Source organism: Trematomus bernacchii, unplaced genomic scaffold, assembly GCF_902827165.1.
Source record: "Trematomus bernacchii unplaced genomic scaffold, fTreBer1.1, whole genome shotgun sequence".
Classification (NCBI taxonomy): domain Eukaryota; kingdom Metazoa; phylum Chordata; class Actinopteri; order Perciformes; family Nototheniidae; genus Trematomus; species Trematomus bernacchii.
Genome location: NW_022987821.1, coordinates 3,239,451 through 3,262,297, shown reverse-complemented (window position 1 = coordinate 3,262,297; position 22,847 = coordinate 3,239,451). Strand labels below are relative to the sequence as shown.

Below are 22,847 nucleotides of genomic sequence, written 5' to 3'. Positions count from 1 at the left end.
GTGAGTAACATGAAATACTACAGGGCTTATATTCAGGGATAAAGTCACAAAAAAATCACAAATTCATGAGATACAATTCTTTAATAGAATACATTTGAAAACCAACATTATTTAAAATTGTTAAATGTAGAAAAATCACAATAAAAATGTGAAAGTGCTGATAATGTAAGTAGTATAGTGAAGTGTCACATGTCAATAAAGTAATTAAAATGACAGGCTGTGTAATGTATCATTTAAGTTTCACTTTTTCAGTTTTAATCTCATGATTAAAAAATATATATAAAATAAATGTCAACAGATTCGGTTGAAATGTATTTTATATTTTATTTTGGAAAACGTGTTAAATGCCTTTTGTTTTAATAAAATGATCTCCTCTAAATTAGACCCATTATGTTCATAGCATTTTTTGCATGCAGTACCGTTATCTGACCGCCAGAGGGCGACAGTAGAACGTGCCTTATGCTAAGGGCTCTTAAATGGCACTAAAAAAATACACTGTGTGAAAAAGTGTCCAAAAATAGTGATGACATTAATAAAAGTCAAAGGACTCGAACTCATAAATACATTTTCATACAAAGTGCAGTAGTTTTTGGCTCAATAGACATTTTTCTGACTCCTATATTAGGACCAGTGAGTAACATGAAATACTACAGGGCTTATATTCAGGGATAAAGTCACAAAAAAATAACAAATTCATGAGATAAAATTCTTTAATAGAATACATTTGAAAACCAACATTATAAAATTGTTACATGTAGAAAAATCACAAACAAAATGTGAAAGTGCTGATAATGTAAGTAGTATAGTGAAGTGTCACAGAGTGGCCGTAGTATGTAAAAAAGCCTATCATAGTAGGTAAAGATAATGTTTAAAAAATACAAAGCTGAGATAAAAAAAAAAACGTAACATATAGTTATAGTTATAGTCGCTTAGGTAAAAATTCAAAATGTACATGAAGAAAACCACATATTTATGGGAATAAAAACTAGGATATTCTCTGAGATTATAATGTCATAAAGGTAATATTTTTAATATTTCTTGTCTCTATTCGTGCTCTTCAGCCGTCAGTGGTTTCTTGCTTTGTTGCTCCATATCAGCAGCATCAGACTCTTCGTCTTCCTCTTCCTCATTGAACTCGTTGGTGACATAGGAGCCTTTTTGTCGGGATGAAATCCAGATCAGCACGGCCATGATGCAGATCAGCAGCAGCAGCACGGAGCCCACTATGCCTGAAGGTGGAGTAAAGATAGTGAAAAAACACATCAACAAGTGGTGTCAGGGCTGCAGATTAAGATCTTGAAAATAAATGTGTTTTAATTGGCATCATTCAGCCTTGAGTCAGATATGCACATACTGTACAGGACATAACACAACTTGAAGGAACACTTATTATTAGATCAAATTAGGAGATAAAAGTCGAGATCTCACCTCCAATTAAGGCTCCAGACGTTCCACTGTCTGTAAAAGACATACAAAAACTTGAAATTAAGCTGAATGTTTCCGTTTATTCATGCATGAACCTTTAGCTCCTTATAAGGCATCATGTATATTTATCAACGTGTTAAAAGAAGCATTACATTGGGGCGTTGTTACTGTCATTGTGAAGCTGCTGCAGGACACATGTCTGCAGAATCCAACCATGCATGGTATTCAAACACCCTCAGTCTATTCTTTGTGAGACGATAGACTGTTGCATTTAAACGACACTAAAATCCTCTCCAAATGTTAACTTTCCAACATGTTTGATAAGTGAGGAAGTGAAAACAGCAGCTATTTATATACATTTGAATACCAGATGCTGCAATATTCCCCTCTAATATGTAATGGAAAGTATTTTAAAATAACACTCAAATAAATGAAACTGAAGGTTTTTTTCCTCCACACAGAGACACAAATGCCCAGGCGTTGCTGTAGAAACAAGAGCAACTGCTCTTATCTCCGTGGCGACAGACCCTGGAGGTTATCACACTCCACTGGTGATAAGACACTCCCTGCTACACACACACATACTGTACACACACACACACACACACACACACACAATTTATTACCTAACTTATAATAATTTTTTTTAATCTTTTGCTGGAAACATGATGACTAGATCAATAAAGTTTTTGAATCATTTTATTATGACATTTATGTACATGTACGTACCTTTGAGCATTATCATGGGGGTCACGACCTCATGAAGAGCAGGAGCTGGAGCAGGTGTCACAGGGACCGTCAACACGTCAGCCATTTTCTTTTTTTCCTACACAAAAGGCAGATGTTAGCAGCATCTTCTTTAAAGAACTATCTTGGGAATGAAAAAATGCCATTGTTGCAACGGATAAGAAGTATATATTAGTATCATCCTCGGAACAGTGTCAGGTCAGGATTTGTCTTGCAAAAAAAATAATATATATAATTATTATTTTATGACTAACCATTATGTGATATTTATAAAAGTTAAGGGTGATGCAGTTTTTTGTATTTTCCCTAAAAATTATGCAACTTTTTCATTTAAATTAATTAAAACCAGTGCCTTTTATGTTAAAACAATATTGTTGAGGATGTTCGACTGCAAGTAAATGTGGAACAAATAGAAGTAATTAAGAGTAAAATAAACATGCAGCTCCAGATTCATGTTTAAATCTTGCAAAACTTTAAGAAACAATCATATTTCATTGCATTAAAACGGACTTAAAGGGAAAAGACACTTAGTTTTTCCCAGAACTATCCGTGTGCTGCAGAGCATTCAGATGATTCTAATCTGTTTTCATTTGAACTGTTATTATAATACATGTTTTGATATACTTATTTAAGAAGTTTGGAACATGGACATGCTGGAAAGACTTGTTAAGTGAAGACGCAAGCATTGCTTCAAAGATTATTGACTGAGAACTAGTTAAAAAAAAAGGTTAAAGTTTGAGCAGCAGAATGTTTTGCAAAATAAAGTCACATTGCAAAGAGTGAAATATCGATAATCAAACTAAAAAACAAGTTAAAAGTGAGTTAAAACACAACAAAACCCCAAAACTCACCAAATCTGAGGAGAAGAAGAAGCAGGAGAGAGCGTATGCTGAGTGACACACACACACACACACACACACACACAGATGGGTGTGGTGTCAGTCCCCAGAGTCGGGGTCTGTTTCCCCTCCGGCCAATCACGAGGCTGACTCCTCCCCTCTGATGCTGCACCGCCTGCAGATGTCTGTGCAGCTGACAACGCCTCTTACATCATCCACACACACACACACACACACACACACACACACACACACACACACACACACACACACACACACACACACACACACACACACACACACACACACACACACCACACACACACACACACACACACACACACACACACACACACACACACACACACACACACACACACACACACACACACACACACACACACACACACACACACACACACACACACACACACACACACACACACACACACACACTTAACAATCCTTCAGCCAGTTCTGCACATCTTCACTCATTTTGTTTTTTTGCAGGAGTTTTTACACGTCTTAGTGGTTTCCTACATTTCCCAGAATGCACCACAACAACCACAGAGGCGTGTCGTATGTATCGTTTGAATCTGTGGCTGTTTCACGATGGATTTCTCTCCTCGATTGCGTCACAACTCCCAAAGGACTGAAGGCCAGCATGTATTCACTTAACAGAAGAAATAGTTTTTTAACTAGTGACTCTGAAAGTATAAAGTTAGAGGGGCCCTGTTCTGCTCTTTGGGGTCTTCCCTTTCCCTGTAGTGTGTTATATAGGTTTTTGTGCATGCAAATGGTCTGCTAAGATGTTTTGGCATTGTTCTTGACTAAACGGAGGCTGTTACCTTGTGTTCAGTCTGATTTATGTGACGCCAGAGAAGTGCTTTTATTTAACTTTTCCTTCTGTTGAGCCACAAAAACCTGCCGTCTATTCCCGTCTGCGGCGTCTGTGCTTTAACAACAACATACCTGACCATCAGCTGTGATGCAAAAGAGGAATCCACAAGGGGTCTACCTGCAATCACAGACTGTAAAGACCAGTGACGTGCGGTGAAGTTCATGGCTGTTGAGGCACTGACTCTTTCAGAGTCAGATTTACAAATATTATATTTTGACCTTAATCGAAATATTCTGTTATTTTCAAAAGCTTTTTTAGTCTGATGCTTCGATTCATTTTAAACAGACCGTTCAACAAAAGGATACCCAAAATCTAAATATTGGATTGTTCTTTCTTAGTAAGATCCCATTTTCATTACAAATGTGGTCTTACCTTGACTTGAAGATGAAGTCCATGCTATCCTTCTGGACAACAATCTCTATTACTGTTTTGTAAAAGTCCTCCTTATCTTCCTGTAGTTTCAAAAGTCTAGTTTGTTGTTTGCGGTAAAATAACAGTAGCAACAATAACCTGTGGGCTCACGTGCGCCCCCTTCAGTGCGGCAGAGGTTATGGCTGCCTCTCCTGGTGCTTTTTTCATTGCCGTTGTACGATGAGACCAGCGAGCCTAAATATCATATATACGTAAAATAAGTTATTTAGAGCCTATGGATGGCGAGGATAAATGTAATAAAGGGATCTACAAACATTACATTGGTGACATACAGTGAGATGGGAACAGGCATGCGCTTAGGGCCCGCTTTCCAGCCAGTCTCTGTGGGGTGACGCATTCTGAAGTGAGGCAGAGCTCATCTGTGCCTCACCTCACCCCACAGTAAATGGCTTGAGCGCGCTCACAAAATAAGTGGCCGCGCTAAATTAGTGCCCGCGCTCCAGCAAGTTACTGTGGGTTTACGAGAGGCAGAGCTCGTCCCTGCCTCACTTCTCATCGCTCCCGTAGCGGATCTCGGCAAATTTGCTGATTTTGACTATGAAAAGTGATTGGAATCATACAGAAATCACATTTACACAAGATCAGTGGAGACATTTTATTATTATTATTATTTAGTTTTTCTTTAATTGTTTTTCCGTTACATTGGAGTATGACAGGTGAGGCTCTGCCTCCCCTGCCTCCCCTGACTGCACGTCGCTGGTAAAGACTGACCTCCCAGTTTGAAACACAACGCTGAAGTTGGCTTCCGATTCAGAGCTTCCGATTCGGCAGTTAAGGGGAAAGTTAAGGGAAATTTAATTTACAGCGCTGAGCGAACAATCCTCCGTGTTTGAACCTCTTAAATCGCTGCATAGCCGATTTATTTGGACTGGATTATCCCAGAGAGGCTAAACATTCTTTATAACACAGTTTTAGATTTGTGAAACCTTAATTCTATTTGTGAAAATACAAAAAAGAGAGATTTCAGTGCTTTTTCGCATCCTGTGCACATTAGACCAGGTCCTGATCTAAAACCACTATACCTAGACTCATCAAATCTGGACTGGATTATCCCAGAGAGGCTAAACATTCTTTATAACACAGTTTCAGATTTGTGAAACCTTAATTCTATTTGTGAAAATACAAAAAAGGGAGATTTCAGTGCTTTTTTCGCATTGTCTTGTCTTCCCCTGTGCTCCATGTCTGTTCGTCGTCGTTTCTTGTCCATGCTACCTGTCACGCTCCATGTTTGTTCCTGAGGTTTTTTGTCCTGATCCTTCTTCGTACTCCCCCGGTTTTGGTATGTTAAGTTGCTCCTTGTTTTCTTTTGTCATTCAGCTTTGGGAAATAAAGCTCGCTTTTTGTTACCTGACCTTTTAGTCCTTTTACTGCATTTGGGTCCTATTTTTCCCAAACCCTGACACTGAGTCTGCTTCAAATTAACTTATTATCCTCACAGGATCATTTTATTAAAGTTCAAGCAAAACTTACTAAAGCATTCTAACTGTTTATGCTTTAACAGCAATTAATAAAATATCCAGCTTTGCTTTTGGCTAACTGTTTTTGTTGTTCTGCTTTATGATTGTAATGCATGACTGTGCCAACATGTGTCTCCTCCTCCCTGCTCTTGTTTGTAGGCTGCACCTGCTTTTCAGGAGACCAGGCCTCGCAATTATGTTCTTTCTGCCAGTGCATCAGCGGCAAGAGTCCATCACAAACTGCAGGGTCTGTCACCCAGCAGGAGCTAGGCTAACATGCTAACAGGCACAGAGCCTTAGAACACCACATACTCCAAAAAACAGATGATGTAGCTCACATCAGGGCACAGAGCTGCTGCAGCCTCACCTGACCCAGCAGCTCGTTGGCTATTGAATGTTGTGTCGGAAGCATCCTGAGGCCACAGTGGCTTCAGAACATGTAAATATTCTATCTTAAAAAACATCTTGAATTTATTTGTAGAAAGTTAGTTTGTTATTTAACAGGTATGGAGACTTTTTTTAGTTTCATACATTTTCAAAAATACATTGTTAGAATTTCTAAAAAGTACTCTTACTCAAACCACTAAAATAATGTAAATAAAGCAAAAGGCTCCTGAAATCCTTTCACATGTACTCACCAGTGTAACGCTGCCTTGCTGTGGTCCCAGTATATTTAAACTGCATGGGATGACGGCTACTAATGAGCACTGCACATGATATATATATTTGGAATGCTTTATTGATTGAAGTGGGGGCTGCATTTTGAATTCTTAAACAAGTTATGCTTATCAGACTGTGGCATGACCTTTGCAACACAAATATAATAAAGTGAGCATGTTTAGCAAGTTTTGATATTGTTGCATGCTGTTTATACTTTTTTTGACATAGAAAAACTATGATTACTAATGTACATATAGCTTTACACCTGGTATGATCTGGAACTGTGACAGGCTCTGAAAGACTCCAATCCACTTCCGTAGTTGCACTTATGAAGGGAAACAATGGCCTTAATGAGTCTAACTGGTCACAAAAATCAAACATTCTTTGATTTTTAGATCAGGACCTGGTCTAATGTGGCCAGGATGCGAAAAAGCACTGAAATCTCTCTTTTTTGTATTTTCACAAATAGAATTAAGGTTTCACAAATCTGAAACTGTGTTATAAAGAATGTTTAGCCTCTCTGGGATAATCCAGTCCAAATAAATCGGCTATGCAGCGATTTAAGAGGTTCAAACACGGAGGATTGTTCGCTCAGCGCTGTAAATTAAATTTCCCTTAACTTTCCCCTTAACTGCCGAATCGGAAGCTCTGAATCGGAAGCCAACTTCAGCGTCGTGTTTGAAACTGTCTGCTTCTTGGAACACACCGTCCATCATTAATAGCCTGGCTATTCCTATAAATGTATTCCTTTATTGCAACACAGCTGAAAAGCCTGTTGTGTTGTAACGCTCTCAACAGACGGAGTGCAGCTTCTTGTGCTCATTGCATAACTTTATTCCTATAAAAGAAGAACAAAGTGTTTAGTTAAAGCACTTCTCTACTGAACACGGCATCACACACTTCTACAAGTATAAGGTAAGCATCCCTCTCCGGACCTCACCATGATGTTTCATCTGCACACTCAATGCTTTCTTCTATTTTTCTAAGGGTTTTTGTAGAGTTTTTTCAACGTTGTGAACCGTTTGATCCATACACTGTCTCTAAAATTGTCCGTAGGTGTTCAAATGAGCATGAATGGTTGTCTTTGTTTTAATGTGTAACCGGTCCCGAGTGTTCCTCTCGCCAAATATCAGCTGGATGCTTAAAACTACAAAGTACTCGTGCATAGGGATGTCCCGATCACCTTTTTTTGCTCCCGATCCGATTCCGATCATTTGATTTTGACAATCTGCCGATACCGATTTTTCCCGATCCGATCTTTATGCAATGCATTAAGAGAAAAAAAAAGGTAACAGCGATGAATTCAGCTATCTTGGTTGTTATTTTTGTTGGCCTTTTCACTGTTCTGGGGCAGTTTCTCTTTCCTTTTAAAAGTCTCTGAAAGTGTCGGTTGTTTCAGTGCCGTTACCTGAGTGGCCGCTGTGTACTCGTTGTGTTGTTGTTGGTGTTTGTATTAGATTGGTCGTGTTGAACGTAGCTCTGTTCTTTCCACCACGCGGAACCTCCGCCTTGCAAACATTGCATATGGCTGTTACACTGCCTTCGCTTTCAATTTTATAATACTTCCAAACTCCTGACATTTTCTCTGTCTCGACCCCCGAGGCACCAGCTGAACGTAGCCTCTCGTTGGCTTACTGCTACTATTAGACACTGCGCCCACTCTGTTGCCAGATTTGAGAGAAATAAGCAACTGGTCTATGAAAACAAGCCCAAAAGAAGCAACACATACATGATGTGTAATTTTAAACCAAAACTAAGGCCTCAGGATGACTTTAAGACGTGAACATGGTCATTTTTGTTTTGTAACATTAAATAAAATACAAATATTTTATAAAAAAAAAATTAAAAAAGATCCCGATCCCCGATTTTTTTCTCCCGATTCCGATCTTTTGAAAATCACGTGATCGGCTCCGATCCCCGATCACGTGATCGGATCGGGACATCTTTACTCGTCCATGAGCTTTGTGATATATCTCTACGTTCTACTGACAACAATGTTAGTTCTGAAAACTGAACATCTGTGTTTTTATGATGTAAAAAGATCACAATTATCCATAAAGTGTTTTTTCTCAAAATGATTTTGATGCATTACGATTATAGACTGGACAATGAGGGCTGCAGTATTCACCATTCTCTTGCTGGTCATATATCAAGGTATGCTTGTTTCAATTAAATATGAAGTGCTTTAGTAATCTCAATAAGAAGCATTACAGCAGCAAAACAAATCCCACCTAGAAACTAGAATCACCCTCGAGCTCAAGATACTGACAATAATGGTAAATATAGTTTGATTCCTATATTTTGTATAGTATAATATGTACTACTTTTGTACTGATCTCAGCTACAAAACACTCTTTATATCATGTGCAATAATAATATGTGCAATAATAATATGTGCAATTATCTGCCACTACAGTACATTGATTATTTGTCCATCTTTGTTTCTCGTGTTACTGTTATTATTATGTTTATCATATATTTGTTCAACTGTGGCATAAGAATTTCCTTCAGGATAAATAAAGTCCTATCTCTTATCTTATAGAACTATGTATTGGAGAAAAGTGAATCTTAGGCACACTGACGTACAGGTGGTAACAGGATGTGTGTGTTGTTCCAGGCGAGGCCCTGAAGTGTAACTTCTGCTTCTCAATGAAGAGTAAGCTCTGCACCCCCACCGGCACCCAGACCTGCTTAGGGGCGGACGACGGCTGCGTCGCCGTCACCCTGACCGGCGCCCTCAGTAAGTCTGACGTGGTGTAAAGTAACTGAGCACATCTACTAAGTACTGTACTCTATGAGGGACTTGTACTTTTCTTGATCCATTTTGTTTGATCATTCCAGGCTCTTCTTACCGTTCTTGCATGAACATGGCGGCGTGTCAGAGCTGGGTCTCGGTCCCCGGGGTGTTCGGCATATGCTGCAACACCGACCTCTGTAACTGACTCTGTCTGAGAGCTTCCTCTGCTGGCTTCATATCACTGTTACACCGCTGCCATGCACATCAGAGTCTGTTTGAATTTTGAAATGCTATTAAAGAGATGAGTGGTATTTGTAAGAATCACATTGTACTTTTTGTGTGTCACAACTGCTTAGTGACTCTAGAGGGCAGCAGAGCAGAGCATGGAGAGTCCTGCATCTACCAAAGAACAGACTTATTAAATAATAACGTAAACAACTACACACTATGTTCTGCCATACCAGCACCATACACCATACTGTATCTCACAGCACACACAAAAAAATGTGTAAACAATAGAAAACCTCCCAGCATGGTTCAATACATTTCAACAGCACCTGAAACTACATCCTTTAATAAAGGCTAAACCCCTAAATTAGGACCTCTCAACACAAATCGGAGGAACGCCACAACTTTGCAAATGCGATGTGTGGATTTCCTCAGGTTTGGATTCTTAGCGAGCACGCTGCAGTAGATTTTTACATTCATTTGTATCAACCTCAGGCGTTTCCTATCTTTAAACAATAAAATAAGACAAGAGTAGACTCCGATTTCATTGATAACGTGGTACAGGGCTGTAGGGTACAACAATTCTCGGACAAGACAACCAGAAGCTATTTGTTCTTGTGTAACCATGACAGATAATCCAGTGATTTAACAGTAGCTTCCATCAGGAGTGTTGATGGAGAGAATGTGGACTTCCTCCTTCTTACCACGCACTCAGTAAAACCATGGGAGATGACCAACATGGTTCTTTACGAGGTGTACCCCATTAAGTGGGGCTTCCCTTGTCTAACAAGTGCCTGGAGCGCTGTGGAAACACCGTGTAGCTGTCCATGTGCAGCCTGGGGAACCCCACACCGTATACTGGGTCTCCAGCAGAGAGGAAGACACACACACTCACATCATCCACAGAAGCAATGCGCAACACATGAGGGGAAACCCACAGCAGAGTTGGATTCCTTATATACTTATCACATATTTCGCTCAACTATATGTGAAATCAGAACTAAAAAGATGTATACAACGTAGCATCAATAAAAAAACCTTGGTTCGGACTTCTGGGTTGAAAAGCCCCGAAGGTTCAAGGTCTGAACTATTATCATACACATTTAGGTTGTTAGGTTTAGAGTATTTCATCACCTTTTTTGTCTTTCTTTGCCCGACCATGACCAATGCACCCGTGGCTACAAAGGGAAATTGGATCCTTTTATCGGGCTCAATCTATAGAAATCTATCCCTAACCTAGTCAATGGGGTCAAGACCTACAATCTTGATCAGATGAAGCCTGTATCTACGTTTCCTTTCCAGATTGAACTGTGTTTGACATTCTGATAATAAAAAAAGGTCAGTATTAGCCCCAGCAAACTGGCAAATACAACTGCACACAATGAGTCAATTACCCTCAGCCACAGTGCGTTGTTTTTATGGGTGCAGCGGTAAGTCAAGCCATCAGCGGGGCGCTCTCAGGGATTTTCTGCTTCCTGTTGTGGGTGGACCACCAGAGCATCAGCTCCACGCCGATCTGGACACGCTCACTTCATAAACACCTTATTTTAGGAATGCCCCGGGCTAAATAGAAGCATTTGGTTGTGGGTATACTGAGAGGAATTCACTCAGTAGGGTCAAACGCAGGAAATACTATAGTCTAAGAGAGGTGTAATGAACCTGCCTCTCTACTTGCATCAGGTAAAGACTCTCCGTCTCATTAGGCCAGAGAGAGTACTATGAAATCTGACAATGAGCACCACAGTCTGCGTGTTGCATGCACTGTGGTTGGAAACATAGTCACCTCGTTAACACCGCAGGATGCTCCAGCAGCAGAGCCCCGTGTGCCAGGCAACCTACAACCCAGGGAGGATCTCTTCAGAGTTTCCGACACGTCATGTTTTTCTCCTCGCCTTGGGCAAGGAAACCGGCAGTTCATGAGATATATGTTTGTGGTTACTTTAATAGAGTCCAATAAAAAGTGTTGTTTTGCAGCTACCACTGAACGTTAGAGCCGGGGTTCCCTGAAAACACACCGCCTGTGTCCACCTGAGAGTGGTTGCACTGAGGAAACACTCTCACTCTCCTGGAAGTATTCCATGAGGATGCGTAAAATCACAGATTCCCTCGCATTAATGTTTCCACTGCGTTAGAGAACAGCAAGAGGTGTGAGAAGGTTTACCCTAACATCTGGCCTGGAAATATGCTATTAAGCTTCTGAACTATTACAACAAGTATTCTGAATATTGTAGAAGCACTATTACACATACATTCTTATGTCAATCTCAGTATAAAGTAGTCTTTTGACAATGGGTTTAACCTCCAGTATGGGTTCCAATGTACCCCTAAAAGGATCTTGATAAACAGAAATTAAAATGAGAAAAAGCGTATGATATTTACGTATTTTCAAATCTATGGTCATATTTTGAGTACGTTGTCTCAGTTCTTGTACTCAATGACAATAAAGTTGATTCTAATCTAATATAATTTCCTGTCAGTTTTAATATTCCTACAAATCATTTAGGAAACTGAGCTAATATTGTTGTCAGCAGAGGTGGAAGAAGTACCCAGATCTTGTACTTAAGGAAAAGTAGAAGTACAACAGACTAGGAATACTCTGTTATAAGTAAAGTCCTGCATGCAAATGTTACTTAAGTAAAGAAAATAAAACACTGCCGGGTAGCTTGTGTATTCAAGGTGTAACTAATTAAGTGTAGATTTCATATAATTAATCCCAATCTGCAAAGTAACTAAAGGTATCAAATACATGTAGTGGAGTCGAAGAACAAAGTAGCAAAACATTTAAATACTCAAGTACAGTATCTCTCAAATTGTAGTTAGAGTAGTAGATTCAGGCTCACTGAAGCCTCTCAACATCCTGACCTTAGTGCACGCCCGGATGCAGTAGCTCCTCCCCCGGCTGTGTACTTCCAGTATATGTAGACTTCCACGCGACTTCTCCTCACTCCCAGCTTTCCCAGCCTCTCTGCAGCACACCAGGAACAAGATGCTGGCCCCGAGCAGCCTTACCGCCAGTCTGTCCCTGTGGATTATTTTGCTCTGCAGCTCCGCAGTGGTCTGCAGGAAGTCTCGAGGGGGTCCTGATGATGAGGAGCTCTGGTCGGAGAGCGTTTCCAGGGCGACGTGCTCCTCGCGCTGTCTCAGTCTGCACACACCGCTGCAGGTAAGCACGCTGACGTCACACAGATTCAATTAGGTCAAAACAAGCTGCTCAATCATAGAACAATGGCTCTGTAGGCTAATAAAAGCAGACACAATCACTACTATGGTGTTTGAGGTGTAGTAGGTTGAAGTAGCCCAGTGTAAACCATTGGACATTTAATATAAGACATACAAAAGAGTATTCCTTTAACACGTGTACAATTAAATGTTCTGTAAAGTGTAATTTCAAACAAAAACCTTACTGTTATTTCATCTTAACCACACTGTCAGGGATGTAATAATGGTTACTGTATCTAAACAGTTCTTAGCCTTTGCAGGACTCACCATGTGAACATATATTCTACAGTAAACACATGAACCCAGTTACCTTCTATAATATAACTGGGTACATGCAGAACACTTTAAAGCATGTGTGGAAAATGCTTTAAAGTGTGTTTAAGAATAACCACTGACTTAATAATTAATTAGGGTTTTGGTTTCGATTCGAATGCTAAATATCACAAAAATATGAACAATTTAAAATAGTCTTTAGGATCAGTTATTCATACAGATCCCTCGTCTGTCAGCAACTATCTCTCTTCACACACACACACACACACACACACACACACACACACACACACACACACACACACACACACACACACACACACACACACACACACACACACACACACACACACACACACACACACACACACACACACACACACACACACACACACACACACACACACACACACACACACACACACACACACACACACACACACACACACACACACACACACACACACACACACACAGTTTTGCTCCGGGCTTCAGAGTGATGGGGACAGCGTTCCTGTACACTCACTTAGAGCGATGTGCAGTGCACAGAGTGATGCTCCAGTCCAGGGAACGGAGAAATCAGATTAAATCATGAATGCTTACTGTGCTGTTGTGATTCCCCTATCCCCTATAGCTGCTCTAAACCAAGAAGTGATGCATTATTCCTCCTGGATTTGGCTCCAAGTCCTCAAAACTGCACCTCGGACATTCAACATCTGAAGCATCACTCTAATAGTTATCTATCTATCTAGCTGTGGCACCCCCAAAGTTCGCCTCTGCCATCTACCGTGCTGCTGCCGTCTCATTTCACTTGACCAGTGATCCTTGATGTGCATTCATTACAATTCCAGCAAACAGCCTCAGGCTCTCAGCAGGGAGCCATGAAGGACACCAAGTCCCACAAACTGGGGAGGAAAACAGTCATTTGTCATTTTACAGAAAAAAAACTGTTGTTCTACATAAAATGTAGACTCTGCAGTTCTGTTCACAAACTGTAATAGTACTACTAAAAGGACTATACCAAGGCATTGAACATGTATTATTCTACAGTTATTCTAATTAACTTTTGCTTCCCTCTTCTTCTTTTCATTGTGTTTTTCAGAATAATGGTTCCTTGGGCTGGTGTCATAATCATAAACAGTGCGCTAAGGTAAGTAACATAAGATTTCAAAATGTTTTTCGAAGCACAGCACTCCTACAGTTTTCATCCAATCGACTTCAAATGTAGTCAGTACCATCTTGAGACCAAAAGTGATTAAAACGTTATTGTTTATTGATCGGCATTGCTATAGCGAGAAAGCAGATTTCCCAACAAAACTGGAAATGGTGCAACTCCAGCGTACATTCTGCCAATATGCTCCGAATGTGTCTCGGATGATAAGCCTGAAGACATCTACACACCAATATACACTCATATTAAGGTTCTTAGAGGGAAAGCTACTTTACTCCATGTGCCAGAGTTGATTAGCAACACAGCACAGTTCAATTCAGCGCTTTAGAAGAGCTGAAGATGGCACTACTGTAGCATTGAGGCTTGGAGGGACAATGTACATAGCTTAAACCTTAGACAATTAGCATCGAGGGTGGTGTAGCGAGCATCACTTGGCAGCCATAAGAGGAGTTCAGTACTTCCTACAGCCTTGTTATGGTGTTTGACTCAGAGCCAGACCTGTTTTTTCTTCTACTCCTCACAACTCACATTTTTAAACGTATACAAGTACTAGGAATAATATGCTTGCGGTCTGTTCCTTGGGGAAAGCCGATGTCTTGTCTGTGGATGTTTACAGACCTGGAACTCTTTCATAGACAGTGTTAGTTGTTGAAAAAGGAAGCCAAACACAGGGCCTGCTTCCTCTCCGAGGAGTTTGTCTGGGCAGCAAATTCAATGGAGTTGTTCGCTCCATTATCTCTGGTTGGTCATGGAGGAGCACCAAAGATTTCCACTGCAGCGACATACATGCAAGTCATGTTCTGTCCCCTAAACGAACAGCTGGGAACCCCAACCTGAGAGAAAAATGTCTCTGCTGTCTTCGCTACTATTTGGGACTTGGTTGCTTTCTGAAATGTCTTTCAAACACATCACCAAGTTACCCCAGAGACAGCTTTATCTTCAGCATAGTGGAATGGTATGCCTGATTTAAGCTTGAAATGGGGCAGACAATATAACTGAGCGTCAGTCTGGATCAGTGGACAAGTCTTCCTGGAGCCCCGGGGGGGCGATGGCAGGGCTGGCACAGTCTATCAGTCATGCTTCAAGGACTCTCCATTGGATAGCAGGAGGATTTACACTCTGTTGTCCAATTGGCAGCAACTTCCTTTAAAACATTAAAATAATAAAGCTGATCACAATAGTAATAGAAGATATGCTTGGTAACGGTAAGCGTTGAATGTAAATGTGCTGGGTTAGGTACCATTGACAATACCTGACTAAAGTGTTGCCTGGTGCTCCACATTTTATATTACCTCAAACGATCATTAAACTGGAATTAAACAGAAATTAAAGCACATCTGTTCACCCAACTATGAAATATAAAGTGTACTTTGTTGGACACTTTTGGCTTGTGAATTAATACATTGGAAAACCAGACTTTTAGTAACCTAAAGTGGACCTTTACGAGTCCCCAATGTGACTCTGTTTTGGATTAAGAAATATTATTCATATTATTAACGCACTTATATCGTTTTTCCACGAATTACGACCCCTCAAAGGTCTTGGCAACAGCTGCCGACTTGTTTCTCTAAAAGACAACAAAATAACGTATCCAAACTCCTTGGACGTATTTTCTCTTTTGATCGTAATAAACACAGTCTGTTCAGAGTTTACAGCACTTCTCTAACTTTCTGACAACTTGCGCGTCCTTGTGATGCTACTGTACACCCCCCCCCCCCCCCCACCCACTGTGTCTCACTACAGCATGAAATTACTTCAGTGTACACTCGCTCCCCAGGGCGGCCGCTGCTTACTGGTGCAGGATTCAGCTTTATGGTATAGAGGGCGATGCTGGTAATTGGTGACATGCTCCAGAAGCAGCCTGAGAACAACATTTATTAGCTTTAGGTTACTTTTTAGTGCGTAGCTAAATATATGGAAGCACCAGCCATTTCAGATTACATATACGCTGTCCTTTTACTCTTGATAAATATAAAACAAATAGACTCACCTAAAAAAAATGTCCTTTAAAGAATCTCCCTTTTCCTATCTGCCTGTAATGTGAATCACAGCTTACTCTCATTGCTTTTCCTTCACAGTGTCTGGAGCCCTGCAAAGATTCCTGGGAGATGAAGAGGCAAAGCGACTGCAGAGAAATGTGTGAGGTAAACTGCAACGCTCTATGCCTCTATACTAGGAGCTAGGGGTAACATAATAATAAAAACGTTATGTTGAAGTATTGATTCAATTTAAAATCGGAAAATGTGCAGGCAGTCAAATTGAGGTCCAATGCATACACCTCAACTTTACTCATTAGTATCTTGCACAAACACATTTGATGATTGGTCAACATTAACATTGGATTATAGTGGTCTACATTAACATTGGATTATAGTGGTGTACATTAACATTGGATAATATTAGTCTCCATTAACATTGGATAATATTAGTCTCCATTAACATTGGATAATATTAGTCTACATTAACATTGGATAATATTAGTCTACATTAACATTGGATAATATTAGTCTCCATTAACATTGGATAATAGTGGTCTACATTAACATTGGATAATATTAGTCTACATTAACATTGGATAATATTAGTCTACATTAACATTGGATAATATTAGTCTACATTAACATTGGATAATATTAGTCTACATTAACATTGGATAATATTAGTCTACATTAACATTGGATAATATTAGTCTACATTAACATTGGATAATATTAGTCTCCATTAACATTGGATAATAGTGGTCTACATTAACATTGGATAATATTAGTCTACATTAACATTGGATAATATTAGTCTCCATTAACATTGGATAATAGTGGTCTACATTAACATTGGATAATATTAGTCTCCATTAACATTGGATAATAGTGGTCTACATTAACATTGGATAATATTAGTCTCCATTAACATTGGATAATATTAGTCTACATTAACATTGGATAATATTAGTCTACATTAACATTGGATAATATTAGTCTACATTAACATTGGATAATATTAGTCTACATTAACATTGGATAATATTAGTCTACATTAACATTGGATAATATTAGTCTACATTAACATTGGATAATATTAGTCTACATTAACATTGGATAATATTAGTCTACATTAACATTGGATTATAGTGGTCTACATTAACATTGGATAATAGTGGTCTACATTAACATTGGATAATAGTGGTCTACATTAACATTGGATAATATTAGTCTCCATTAACATTGGATAATATTAGTCTACATTAACATTGGATAATATTAGTCTACATTAACATTGGATAATATTAGTCTCCATTAACATTGGATAATAGTGGTCTACATTAACATTGGATAATATTAGTCTCCATTAACATTGGATAATATTAGTCTCCATTAACATTGGATAATAGTGGTCTACATTAACATTGGATAATATTAGTCTCCATTAACATTGGATAATATTAGTCTACATTAACATTGGATAATATTAGTCTACATTAACATTGGATAATATTAGTCTCCATTAACATTGGATAATAGTGGTCTACATTAACATTGGATAATATTAGTCTCCATTAACATTGGATAATATTAGTCTACATTAACATTGGATAATATTAGTCTACATTAACATTGGATAATATTAGTCTACATTAACATTGGATAATATTAGTCTACATTAACATTGGATAATATTAGTCTACATTAACATTGGATAATATTAGTCTACATTAACATTGGATTATAGTGGTCTACATTAACATTGGATAATAGTGGTCTACATTAACATTGGATAATAGTGGTCTACATTAACATTGGATAATATTAGTCTCCATTAACATTGGATTATAGTGGTCTACATTAACAATTAAAATGATTAAGGCCAACAAGATACCCAGCCTATGATGCTAACCTGTCACCCTCCAACCCTTCTAGCGAGTATTTCCCAAGAAGCACTGGGAGTGTGTGACCAGCTGTGAGTTCCTTCAGTCTGTGTTGGCCGTGAAGCAGGGCACGTGCCCCCCTCCAGAGAGAGCCAGCGGCTTCGCAGCGGCCTGCGTGGAGAGTTGTGATAACGACAGAGAATGCTCAACTCAGAAGAAATGCTGCTCCAACGGCTGCGGGCATACCTGCCAGTCCCCAAAAGACCTCTATAAGGGTGAGGAGAGCCATAACAATGAGCCAAACAAAAGCACGTCTATAGCATGGCATTGATCTTTGAGGAGTTATATCATGTTTAATGACAGAATCATGTTTGTCTCCCAGGCGTTCCTCTGAAGCCGAGGAAGGAGCTGGGCTTTGAGGAGCTCCCGTCCGGTCAGCTGGAGGTCCGTTGGTCCTCCCGCTTCAACATCTCTGCTGAGCCGGTGGTCTACATCCTGCAGAGGAGGTGGAACTTTGGCATCCAGCCCAGCGAGGACACTGCCACTGCCTGGCAGGTGGTTGCACAGGTCAGTTCACTGCACCCAATGTATTGTTTCTCTATTATATCGCAACTGCACTCATTGTACTGTAGTTCAGGTGGTCCTCTGTGTTACTCTGTAAACCAACACTGCCTCTGATTGATCACAGACCACAGAGCAGGGCGCGAGGCTCTCTGACACCCGGCCGGGTCGCTGGTATCAGTTCAGAGTGGCAGCCGTGAACAGCCACGGGACCAGAGGTTTCACCACGCCCAGCAGACACATCCACTCCAGCAGAGGTCAGACACATCCTCTGTGTGTGTGCAATAAAGTGTTTATTTGTTCTTGAAAAAAGCCAGTACCCTTAAAAGCACAAGCTGTATTGAAAGACAAATACCCTGTGATTGCTCCTGGATGAATATTAACCACCGCCCCCCTCCCCCTCAGACCCCTCCAGCCCCCCGGCTCCCTCTGAACTCAGAGTCTCCAGTATGATCTTCGGCAGTGGCAGGGCCGTTTCGACCCAGCTCCAGTGGAGCATGCCTGCTGACCTGGATGTTCCCGTCCACAGCTACAAGGTCAGCTGGAGCTGGACCGCTGCGGGACAGCCCCCCTCCTTATTCCTGACCAAGAGGAGGAAGACAGTCAAAGAGGTGAGGACTGTTCTTCATCTTATTCCAACTGTCTTAAGAAACAGAATCCGCTCCTGTCTATTTGTTAACAAGACAAGGAGTTCAATCATTTGAGTTTATATTCTTTTGGCAACACAAATGACATAATAGACTAAATCAGTAATTGGACTTTAGTTTTCTCATACTGTGTGTGTGTGTGTGTGTGTGTGTGCAGGCCCAGGTGGAGCTGGACAGCCTGCGGGCTAACAGGAGCTACAGTGTGGAGGTCCAGGCTGTTTCCTACTGGGGACAAAATCAGCTCAAAGGCCCCCGAGCCGTCCTCCACTTCAGCACGCAGCGCTGTACGTGTTATACTTCTTCCTATACTTCTAAGGTTTTTTGTTTTTTTATAACAGCATGATGAAGTGGTTAGCATTCTTAAGTGATTCTAAGTGTATATTAAACACAATGAACCCTTTGTCATTTGGAGTTCAATCCGTTTAATTCTATAGTTTCTTGTCTGTTTTATAGCCAAAGGTACTACCAGACTCCCTGGAGGTGGCAGTCTGGATGTGGGGATGCCATTCTACCAGGAAGGACTGCTCCGGGTTCATGTGTACTGGCAGAGCAGCACGGGTACGTACACATGTCTGCAGAAAGATTAAAGAAGCAAATAGTTAACATCCTCAAACACACATGTGGTAATACGATACCATCATTGGGTATAATTGTGAAACTCTCCTCCTTTATTGAGTGTGTGCTCTTTGTCCCTGTAGATCCCTCTATTGAATCCTACAGAGTCCAGTGGGAACCAGAGTACTGTGGACAGAACCAGACAGGACCTGGAGAGAAGACCAGCACACAGGTAACCCCGTCCCCTTAAACATGGATGTCAAGTACATGATGTAAATCGTACTTCCAAGAACCAACTTTATGGACATAAGAGATCTTGTTAGTGGTTGATAGGTTGAAAATAAAGAATGTAAGAGAATGTAGAGATCTCATGGTTGCATTTGTTCTCTGTCTGCTGTAGGAGAGCTTTGTCAGCCTGCAGGGTCTTCTCTTCTCCTGTAAATATAAAGTCGTCCTGCAGCCAGTCAGCCAGAAGAGCCAGATTCTGTCAGAGAGCACCAGCTTCTTCACCCCCTCCTGTGCCTCCATCCAGGCCAAGAGCCCCAAACCCATCAGCTGTCCCGGAGATACAGGTGAGGTCATACATGATGAGAAGCTGAAATCGCCATGGATAATCTTAAAAACACATAAATAAGTGTCTTACCAACCCTCTCGTCTTCCTACTCCAGCAGCGTCCCCTCACAGAGTGCTCCTGAAGGCAGCCAACCTCACCGCCTCCTTTGAGATGCGGGCGGGAAACGTGACGGCCGTCTTCAGCTGGGAGGTGTCGGCAGCTGAGCCCCACCAGCAGCTCACTGGGTACCAGGTCACATGGGCGGAGGTCATCCCCCCCACCGGACACAACTACAACCAGCTGCCTCACAGCCTCATTTCTCAGTCTCAGATCCTGCCTCCGGTCAGTGCTGATAGTAACGTACATATATTGAGTTCAGCTAAGGTTGAGGACACCTAACTCATGTCCTCTCTCCTTTCCTTCAGGACGGTAATGTTCTGGTGGTGTCGGGTCTGCATCCGGCCAGTTTGTACCGGCTGGAGGTCCAGACCATCACAGCAGAGGGTGATGGGCTCGCAACCAGCAGAACCTTCCAGACCCCCGGACTGCAAAGCACACGGAGGCACAGTAAGAAAAACAAACACTATCCTTGTGTGGTTAAACTTGAACGTTTTTTTCTCCACTTTCATAAAAAGTACTTGTATAAAGTATATCTTGTTTCCCTCATTCAGGACCCAGGCTGAGGAAGCATAACCAGCAACCGCCAATCATTGAGAGGCACTGACAGCTGACAGCCAATCAGCGGGCAAGAACCGAGTACCTGAAACTCAGGAGAATCCACAGAACACTGATACGCACGACAAATGCAGCTTCAGGAGCGAAATGAATTCTGCATCATAAATCTCTCCCTGCAGTGTTTGTTTATTTGAATTAAAACTAAACTACTGGCAAACTACGAGCACTCGGTGCCAAGTGCTAAGTCATTAGAAGTATGTAAGTTTGATACCCAGCAATAATTCCCTGAAGTATTTGCATGTTAAAAAACTTAAATGTTTAGCGGTTCCTTCAATATATGTAAAAAATGGTGTCCTGCAACTGGTTCATTGAGGAGAATGAATGACCTTGTACTGTAAATGTTGTATATACTGTCTGTATTTATTAATTGTGGTATATTTGTGTGTGGACTGTAAGCATAACACAGCTGTCCTGTATGTGTGCTCAGTCTTCCTGTACAGAGTTGTTTTAAAACTTAAGATAAATCCCATGTCCATACTGTATGTGTTCCTTCACTCTTGGGATGTATTCTTGAACCTGAACAATAGATGGCAGTATTCCTCCATACACCCACTGCTTTCTGTATCCATCAGACATGTGTGCAGGGAAAAAAGCATCCTGAAGAAAGTGGTCTCAGTGTTCAAAGCTTAGTAAAAAAACACAATCAATCCGTTACACCTCACCGGATTTTACCCAACATTTCTTAAAAAATAGGCAAACATTGAATTCTACTAAATTGTGTTCATAATAATGTTTAATATATATGCACTTAAGTGGTGGTAAGGACATTGTGTATCGTTTTGAAAGAGTCTTCAACTTGTGATCTTAGAACATGTTACATGTTTGGCATGAGGTGGATTATAATAGCGTGCCTTGAAAAAATACATTATATTGCATCTAAAGAGCAAAGCCCAATATAAAATCAGAACAAGAATCAGTCATCCATTTGCATCATGAGAATCGATAAATCAAAAGAAATTGCTGATAGTTGCATTTTCTTGGTCAATCAGTAGGATAGGGTTCGTTTCTATGTGGTCATATTATTTAAAAACATTACTTTGACCAAAATGAATAAAATATATTAATTAAAATGAATACATTAATTCATATACAGATATACTATATTACTCAATTTCTTTTTTGGTTGAGTCATTTGGCAGATGAACCAATAAAATGTGTTAGATGTTTTTGTAATGTTATGCTCACTTTTTAGATCCTTAAACGTGAAACAAACGACATACTATATTAATCCAACAAGGGTATATTCAAATCAAGGATAAAGACGTGAGAAGAGGATATGCAACAACTATTTTTCAGTTTCACAGTCTTTATTTGTCATGTGGTGTCTGCTAACACCAAACCCCCCCCAGCTGCATCACAATTTAGTTTGGCTGTGTGGACTTTCCCCGCATTCAGCAGCGCTTTGAGCCTCTCACAGAAGGAATAATGTGCACAAATGAGCCGCAGTCTGTACACGCTGACAGTCCGTCAGGCTGAACGATGCATGGAAATGATGCTGTGAAGGCAGAAATCAGCAGAATGGAGGATTCTACCTTCTCCTCGTGTACGGGATGAGGTGCCGGCGCATTTTGCTTGAATTCATCCCCTTCGAACTTGTCCCGCTCCCTAATTGAAACCCCTCTCCTCGGGTAGGCATTACATTAACTCCTCCAGACAGAGGCTCTTATCAAAATGCAGCAGGCTTACTCGGGTAAATAAAGGTCTGGCAAGGGGAAGGCGTTACAGCTGAGTGCATATAAAAAAGATATTAGATTCATTCTAATTATGCTCCGGGAAACATGGCGGCTCGGCCTTTGGTACAGTAGAGGTCAGAGGTAGAAGTACGGCAGTGATTATGAAATCGAT

The 22,847-nt window shown here is 40.6% G+C and overlaps 3 protein-coding genes across 3 annotated transcripts; 2 read left to right on the top strand and 1 right to left on the bottom strand.

Moving 5' to 3' along the window:
* Positions 1-692: 692 nt before the first annotated feature.
* LOC117499176 (cell adhesion molecule 2-like) lies at positions 693-3,227 on the bottom strand. Its single transcript, XM_034151524.1, has 4 exons — positions 3,024-3,227; positions 2,155-2,251; positions 1,429-1,458; positions 693-1,229 (listed from the first exon to the last, which is right to left on the bottom strand). Exons 2-4 carry the CDS (start codon positions 2,237-2,239, stop codon positions 1,045-1,047), a joined length of 300 nt encoding a protein of 99 aa, XP_034007415.1. The 5' UTR covers positions 2,240-2,251; positions 3,024-3,227; the 3' UTR covers positions 693-1,044.
* Positions 3,228-7,022: 3,795 nt separating this feature from the next.
* si:dkeyp-80c12.8 (uncharacterized protein LOC107963954 homolog) lies at positions 7,023-9,519 on the top strand. Its single transcript, XM_034151526.1, has 4 exons — positions 7,023-7,376; positions 8,562-8,615; positions 9,079-9,201; positions 9,303-9,519. The coding sequence occupies exons 2-4, from the start codon at positions 8,570-8,572 to the stop codon at positions 9,401-9,403; spliced, it is 270 nt and encodes an 89-aa protein (XP_034007417.1). The 5' UTR covers positions 7,023-7,376; positions 8,562-8,569; the 3' UTR covers positions 9,404-9,519.
* An 8-nt stretch (positions 9,520-9,527) lies between these two features.
* anos1a (anosmin 1a) lies at positions 9,528-20,991 on the top strand. The gene is made up of 14 exons (XM_034151606.1): positions 9,528-12,589; positions 14,021-14,068; positions 16,168-16,233; positions 18,004-18,226; positions 18,334-18,518; positions 18,640-18,769; positions 18,918-19,123; positions 19,317-19,443; positions 19,619-19,717; positions 19,858-19,946; positions 20,115-20,286; positions 20,383-20,609; positions 20,693-20,834; positions 20,939-20,991. The coding sequence occupies exons 1-14, from the start codon at positions 12,413-12,415 to the stop codon at positions 20,989-20,991; spliced, it is 1,944 nt and encodes a 647-aa protein (XP_034007497.1). The 5' UTR covers positions 9,528-12,412.
* The last annotated feature ends 1,856 nt before the right edge of the window (positions 20,992-22,847 follow it).

Bases quoted from the DNA above. Each gene is read 5' to 3' on its own strand.
- anos1a (XM_034151606.1), top strand. From the start codon at position 12,413: ATGCTGGCCCCGAGCAGCCTTACCGCCAGTCTGTCCCTGTGGATTATT. The intron at 14,069-16,167 runs GTAAGTAACATA...TTTCCTTCACAG, and splicing joins ATCATAAACAGTGCGCTAAG to TGTCTGGAGCCCTGCAAAGA. The intron at 19,947-20,114 runs GTAACCCCGTCC...TGTCTGCTGTAG, and splicing joins GAGAGAAGACCAGCACACAG to GAGAGCTTTGTCAGCCTGCA.
- si:dkeyp-80c12.8 (XM_034151526.1), top strand. From the start codon at position 8,570: ATGAGGGCTGCAGTATTCACCATTCTCTTGCTGGTCATATATCAAG. The intron at 8,616-9,078 runs GTATGCTTGTTT...GTGTTGTTCCAG, and splicing joins CTTGCTGGTCATATATCAAG to GCGAGGCCCTGAAGTGTAAC. The intron at 9,202-9,302 runs GTAAGTCTGACG...TGATCATTCCAG, and splicing joins CACCCTGACCGGCGCCCTCA to GCTCTTCTTACCGTTCTTGC.
- LOC117499176 (XM_034151524.1), bottom strand. From the start codon at position 2,239: ATGGCTGACGTGTTGACGGTCCCTGTGACACCTGCTCCAGCTCCTGCT. The intron at 1,459-2,154 runs GTACGTACATGT...TGTCTTTTACAG, and splicing joins CCCCATGATAATGCTCAAAG to ACAGTGGAACGTCTGGAGCC. The intron at 1,230-1,428 runs GTGAGATCTCGA...CTCCACCTTCAG, and splicing joins GTCTGGAGCCTTAATTGGAG to GCATAGTGGGCTCCGTGCTG.